Source organism: Gobius niger, assembly GCF_951799975.1.
Source record: "Gobius niger genome assembly, chromosome: 2".
Taxonomy (NCBI): Eukaryota; Metazoa; Chordata; class Actinopteri; order Gobiiformes; family Gobiidae; genus Gobius; species Gobius niger.
This window is the reverse complement of record NC_136853.1, coordinates 2,357,030-2,363,843: the sequence shown is the minus strand read 5'-3', so window position 1 is coordinate 2,363,843 and position 6,814 is coordinate 2,357,030. Positions and strand designations below refer to the sequence as shown.

The window sequence follows — 6,814 nt, the reverse complement described above, 5'->3', positions numbered from 1 at the left end:
ACCTTTTACAAGGTTTAACCTGAAGCTAGCTAGCTAGCTCAACCAGCTCAACTGTTTATGGAAACAGCTGCGGTGGAGTCGCTCACACCTGGGCCCCCCCAACTCAAACTTTTATGTTTGACTTCACTAATCCAGACAAATATGCTTCAATGCAGGATCATTTTATGTATGTCTGAAAATGATGAATAGCCTTAACCGTTTTCAATAGAAATGTAAAGCTCATATGTTATTAACAGTAGCTAACCTAGCTGCTCACTCTCCTCTACAAACATTTAGCAAACACAAAATCCATCTCATACGTTCCTGTCAGTCACTAATTACGCCTTTATCTGATTCAGCTGTGTCATGCGTTGCTATGGCGACGCCACAGCGGAGTGATATCCCAGGGATTTAACTACCGGACTAAAATAATGCACCAGCCAATCATAATGGAGTATTCACCCAGACGTTGGTATAATACATCCATATATGATCCTGCTTTAACAGTGACTGACAGCATTAACATAGGCGTGTGTCACGTATGAATCATGTATTTATATGTATTATGCCAAATCTTAAATCTGTTTTACAGCATGAAACCGGTCATGACACTCTGGCTGACTCGATAAGGAGACGATTGTTGACGCTGTCGTTCTGTAAGTCATTTTGTGTTAAATCAGGCCATTGTAATCGTTCTGACAAAGGATCATCTCTAATGTTACAGACACAAGGGTAACGGGAGGGTCACCGCTCTCACTGCGTCTCCCAAACGCTTCATCTTTAACGCTGAAGTCGCTTTTCGTGCAGGACAGACGACGACATGCACAGAATTTATAAAAAGATTTATTTTTGAACAATAAAAAGTACAAAAAACATTCTGGTGCCTAACAATATCCCAAAGCCAGCTAGAACTGGATTGGCCGGCTCAGTGGGTGGAGCCTAATCCTGAAGTTAGTCATAATAGTCATAATACATTTTTATAATAAACATTTACAGTGACTGGATTAAAAAGGAACATATGAGCAATTGAGCATGTTCGATCCTCGGGCAAAGCGTTAATAATTAAAGAGTTCTTCCTAAAGCTGCCAGCAGGAGGAGCCCCAGTATTTCATTGTCACAAACTGGGGGGCAAGAGGTTAAAGAACTTCATTGCCGTACCACAGTATTAAATTAAAGTACCTTATATTTGTACTGCAGTATATACCGCGTTCCAAATTATTATGCAAATGATATTTGTCACTGATTTTCTAAATTATCAACTCAAATGAGAGTCAGCATCATTTTCAAGTCTTTAACTGGTGAAAAAATCCCAGTGATAAAAGTATTTTTTTCAAAAATAAATATAGTAAAAAACTCAAAATCTACTGTTCCAAATTATTATGAACTCATCGTTTCAATACATTTTAAAGCTTGTAATTAACTGAACATGGTCATTTGTTGAATTTGCAGCACTAGGAGGTCATATTTACTTACTGACGTCACAGCCTTGTTGGGACATGATGGCCATTCACCAACCATCCACTACTCCATCCATCTGACCATCCAGGGTCACACGGCCTCATCAGTGAACAAGACTGTTTGAAAATGAGTCCTCATGTATTTCTGCTTCAGCTTCAATGAACCGTTTAGGGGAGGCCGGATAGAAGGTTTATGCACAACTGCAGCCTCTGGAGGGTCCGACACCTTCATGTTCAGAGACTCCAGAGGCACCAGCAGCTTCAAACACCTGTTTTTGTAGCAGCTGTTCTATTCATCTGACGTATTTGTCTGGCAGAAACCGTCCTCATTGTGCCTTTATCTGCACAAACCTGAGTGTGTCTGAATCAGCCACAAATCTCTTATCAATACGATGATTACGCTTCATCTTTCATGAAATATCAAAGGTTTTCATACCGAGACCAAGACATTCAACTATTTTACCCTTTTCATCAGCAGAGAGATCCTTTTTCTTTCCCTTATTGCTTGAAAATGATGATCTGCTTAATAAAGTTTTTCAGTATTTTTTCCCTTAACTGGGCTTAACCTGAAAACTGATCATCCCAGGTCTCTGAGATTAATGTCAGTGATTCAAAGAGCCCTGAGACACAAAACCATCCATGAGTTTCATTGACAAACCTTTTTTTTACCTTTATGACACTGAAATACAATTTTCAGAATCATTTGGAACGCAGTGTAAACTACTTCTGGACTCCTCTTGTTAAAAACATATTGTAGACTCGGATGTTTTGATGGCGGTGCTGAGGTCAAAGGTCGTGCTGCGGTGGTCTCTGATTGGTCAGATCCACCACAGTCACAGAGTCACCTGGATCCTCCAGTCCAAACCCAGGAAACATCTCCTCGGTGAAGGAGGAGCTGAAGGTGTAGAGGTGGGAGTGCTCTCCATCAGTGACGTCATAGAAGGACAGAGCTCCGCCCTCACAGTCCAGGAACACGCCCACTCTGCCAGAGGACACGCCCACTTTACCTGAGGACACGCCCACTTTAGCTGGGAGGTCTGTTCTGTTGTTGTTGTGCCAGACAGAGCACTTTCCTCCTCCACTGATCCTCAGACACCAGGATTGATCGTTCCATCCAAACACAATCTGCAGGACCTCTCTGCGGCTGATCCCTCTGTAGCTCACTGCTATAACACACCTCTCCCTCACGTTCCAGTCCACCTCCCAGTAACAGCGCCCCCTCAGGCCGGAGGAGCTCAACACCTGAGGCCAGTCTGTGAACCTGTCCATGTGATCCGGATACGACTGAGCGTCCGCCTCCTCCACACGAGTCACAGAGTGAAGGTCCTCAGACAGACGGAGCTCTCTGTACACCGTGTTAGGATCCAGAGAGACCTCACAGGCGTCTGCAACACACACATTACACTGGAACATCATCTGCATAACCCACACTCTGTGACATCATCCTCATAACCCACACTCTGTGACATCATCCTCATAACCCACACTCTGTGACATCATCTGCATAAACCACGCTCTGTGACATCATCTGCATAAACCACACTCTGTGACATCATCCTCATAACACACACTCTGTGACATCATCTGCATAAACCACGCTCTGTGACATCATCTGCATAAACCACACTCTGTGACATCATCCTCATAACACACACTCTGTGACATCATCCTCATAACCCACACTCTGTGACATCATCTGCATAACCCACGCTCTGTGACATCATCCTCATAACCCACACTCTGTGACATCATCTGCATAACCCACACTCTGTGACATCATCCTCATAACCCACACTCTGTGACATCATCCTCATAACCCACACTCTGTGACATCATCTGCATAACCCACGCTCTGTGACATCATCCTCATAACCCACACTCTGTGACATCATCCTCATAACCCACACTCTGTGACATCATCTGCATAAACCACGCTCTGTGACATCATCTGCATAAACCACACTCTGTGACATCATCCTCATAACACACACTCTGTGACATCATCCTCATAACCCACACTCTGTGACATCATCTGCATAACCCACGCTCTGTGACATCATCCTCATAACCCACACTCTGTGACATCATCTGCATAACCCACACTCTGTGACATCATCCTCATAACCCACACTCTGTGACATCATCTGCATAACCCACGCTCTGTGACATCATCCTCATAACCCACACTCTGTGACATCATCTGCATAACCCACACTCTGTGACATCATCCTCATAACCCACACTCTGTGACATCATCTGCATAACACACGCTCTGTGACATCATCCTCATAACCCACACTCTGTGACATCATCTGCATAACCCACGCTCTGTGACATCATCCTCATAACCCACACTCTGTGACATCATCCTCATAACCCACACTCTGTGACATCATCTGCATAACACACACTCTGTGACATCATCCTCATAACCCACACTCTGTGACATCATCTGCATAACCCACACTCTGTGACATCATCTGCATAACCCACGCTCTGTGACATCATCCTCATAACCCACACTCTGGAACATCATCCTCATAACCCACACTCTGTGACATCATCCTCATAACCCACACTCTGTGACATCATCCTCATAACCCACACTCTGTGACATCATCTGCATAACCCACACTCTGGAACATCATCCTCATAACCCACACTCTGTGACATCATCCTCATAACCCACACTCTGGAACATCATCCTCATAACCCACACTCTGTGACATCATCTGCATAACCCACACTCTGTGACATCATCCTCATAACCCACACTCTGTGACATCATCCTCATAACCCACGCTCTGTGACATCATCCTCATAACCCACACTGGAACATCATCCTCATAACCCACACTCTGTGACATCATCCTCATAACCCACACTCTGTGACATCATCCTCATAACCCACACTCTGTGACATCATCCTCATAACCCACACTGGAACATCATCCTCATAACCCACACTCTGTGACATCATCCTCATACCCACACTCTGTGACATCATCCTCATAACCCACACTCTGTGACATCATCTGCATAACCCACGCTCTGTGACATCATCCTCATAACCCACACTGGAACATCATCCTCATACTCACATTTCCTCAGACCTGGGACCATGAACTCCTCTCCCTCAGGATCCAACCTGGAACAGAAGACCAGACTGAGCTGAACCAGAGCCGGACCAGAGCAGAGTCTCTGACCCTCAGTGGTGGAGGAGGCACTTGGCCCTAATGTGGTCCTTCTTAAACAGTGGGTGATAAAAGGGGGGGCATGTGTGACCCCGGAGAACATGTCCATCCACTACAGCGTCTGTCAGGGTTTTTACAGCGAGCACGTGTGAGCCCAGAGCAGGAGACGTGAAGTAAACAAACACAAGGCGACAAAGGGACAAGTTTCATGTGACACCTGGATTCTAAAGGAAGAAAACATGTAGAGCGGTCAACACTCACCTGAGGGTCTGCAGGGGGCGCTGTGAGGCCTGTAGAGAGGTCAACACTCACCTGAGCGTCTGCAGGGGGCGCTGTGAGGCCTGTAGAGAGGTCAACACTCACCTGAGCATCTGCAGGGGGCGCTGTGAGGCCTGTAGAGAGGTCAGCACTCACCTGAGCGTCTGCAGGGGGCGCTGTGAGGCCTGTAGAGAGGTCAGCGCTCACCTGAGCGTCTGCAGGGGGCGCTGTGAGGCCTGTAGAGAGGTCAGCGCTCACCTGAGCGTCTGCAGGGGGCGCTGTGAGGCCTGTAGAGAGGTCAACACTCACCTGAGCATCTGCAGGGGGCGCTGTGAGGCCTGTAGAGCAGTCAGCACTCACCTGAGCGTCTGCAGGGGGCGCTGTGAGGCCTGTAGAGAGGTCAGCGCTCACCTGAGCGTCTGCAGGGGGCGCTGTGAGGCCTGTAGAGAGGTCAGCGCTCACCTGAGCGTCTGCAGGGGGCGCTGTGAGGCCTGTAGAGAGGTCAGCGCTCACCTGAGCGTCTGCAGGGGGCGCTGTGAGGCCCTTAGATAGGTCAGCACTCACCTGAGTGTCTGCAGGGGGCGCTGTGAGGCCTGTAGAGCAGTCAGCGCTCACCTGAGGGTCTGCAGGGGGCGCTGTGAGGCCTGTAGAGCGGTCAGCGCTCACCTGAGGGTCTGCAGGGGGCGCTGTGAGGCCTGTAGAGAGGTCAGCACTCACCTGAGGGTCTGCAGGGGGCGCTGTGAGGCCTGTAGAGCGGTCAGCACTCACCTGAGGGTCTGCAGGGGGCGCTGTGAGGCCTGTAGAGCGGTCAGCACTCACCTGAGGGTCTGCAGGGGGCGCTGTGAGGCCTGTAGAGCGGTCAGCACTCACCTGAGGGTCTGCAGGGGGCGCTGTGAGGCCTGTAGAGAGGTCAACACTCACCTGAGGGTCTGCAGGGGGCGCTGTGAGGCCTGTAGAGAGGTCAGCACTCACCTGAGGGTCTGCAGGGGGCGCTGTGAGGCCTGTAGAGAGGTCAGCACTCACCTGAGGGTCTGCAGGGGGCGCTGTGAGGCCTGTAGAGAGGTCAACACTCACCTGAGCGTCTGCAGGGGGCGCTGTGAGGCCTGTAGAGAGGTCAACACTCACCTGAGGGTCTGCAGGGGGCGCTGTGAGGCCTGTAGAGAGGTCAGCACTCACCTGAGGGTCTGCAGGGGGCGCTGTGAGGCCTGTAGAGAGGTCAGCGCTCACCTGAGGGTCTGCAGGGGGCGCTGTGAGGCCTGTAGAGAGGTCAACACTCACCTGAGGGTCTGCAGGGGGCGCTGTGAGGCCTGTAGAGAGGTCAGCGCTCACCTGAGGGTCTGCAGGGGGCGCTGTGAGGCCTGTAGAGAGGTCAGCGCTCACCTGAGGGTCTGCAGGGGGCGCTGTGAGGCCTGTAGAGAGGTCAACACTCACCTGAGCGTCTGCAGGGGGCGCTGTGAGGCCTGTAGAGAGGTCAGCTTCTCTCTGGAGGATCCTGGATGGTTGTAGCTCAGGTCTAGCTCTTTTAGATGGAAGGGGGCGGAGCTCAGAGCGGTGGCCAGAGAAGCCCCGCCCCTCTCGGTGACCATACATCCAGACAGCCTGAAAACACAGCATTAGCCTGTTAATCTCCTGAATGTATCAGACTAAAGCTGGTTGATTGATTTCTAACGGAGAGGCCCCTCCTCCAGTTGGTCAGGATGCCCTTCCTTCAGCGTTTCCTGCAGACGTTATAGACATGACTCTGTTCCAGACGCTTCCATTCCCTCTGAGACCCTGATCTGATTCTCTACAGGAGCATGTCCTGAAAACATTTCATCTCTCTCTGTGAAAGTTCATCCAGATTCTCATTTAGTTCTGATCTAATATTTGTTATTAACTGGTTAATTACACATTTATAAACTGTTAGTAGACTGGTTATTACACATT

At 49.3% G+C, this 6,814-nt stretch overlaps 1 protein-coding gene across 1 annotated transcript; it reads right to left on the bottom strand.

The window, feature by feature from the left end:
* Positions 1-2,208: 2,208 nt before the first annotated feature.
* Positions 2,209-6,533, bottom strand: LOC306959851 (stonustoxin subunit alpha-like). The gene is made up of 3 exons (XM_079552079.1): positions 6,320-6,533; positions 4,538-4,584; positions 2,209-2,821 (listed from the first exon to the last, which is right to left on the bottom strand). The coding sequence occupies exons 1-3, from the start codon at positions 6,472-6,474 to the stop codon at positions 2,223-2,225; spliced, it is 801 nt and encodes a 266-aa protein (XP_079408205.1). The 5' UTR covers positions 6,475-6,533; the 3' UTR covers positions 2,209-2,222.
* Between the last annotated feature and the right edge of the window lie 281 nt (positions 6,534-6,814).

What these genes read in the sequence shown, in the direction of transcription:
- LOC306959851 (XM_079552079.1), bottom strand. Translation starts at nt 6,474, where the DNA reads ATGGTCACCGAGAGGGGCGGGGCTTCTCTGGCCACCGCTCTGAGCTCC. An exon ending in CGCCCCCTGCAGACGCTCAG is followed by an intron (nt 4,585 to 6,319) that starts GTGAGTGTTGAC and finishes CTTCTGTTCCAG; the next exon opens with GTTGGATCCTGAGGGAGAGG. An exon ending in GGTCCCAGGTCTGAGGAAAT is followed by an intron (nt 2,822 to 4,537) that starts GTGAGTATGAGG and finishes TGTGTGTTGCAG; the next exon opens with ACGCCTGTGAGGTCTCTCTG.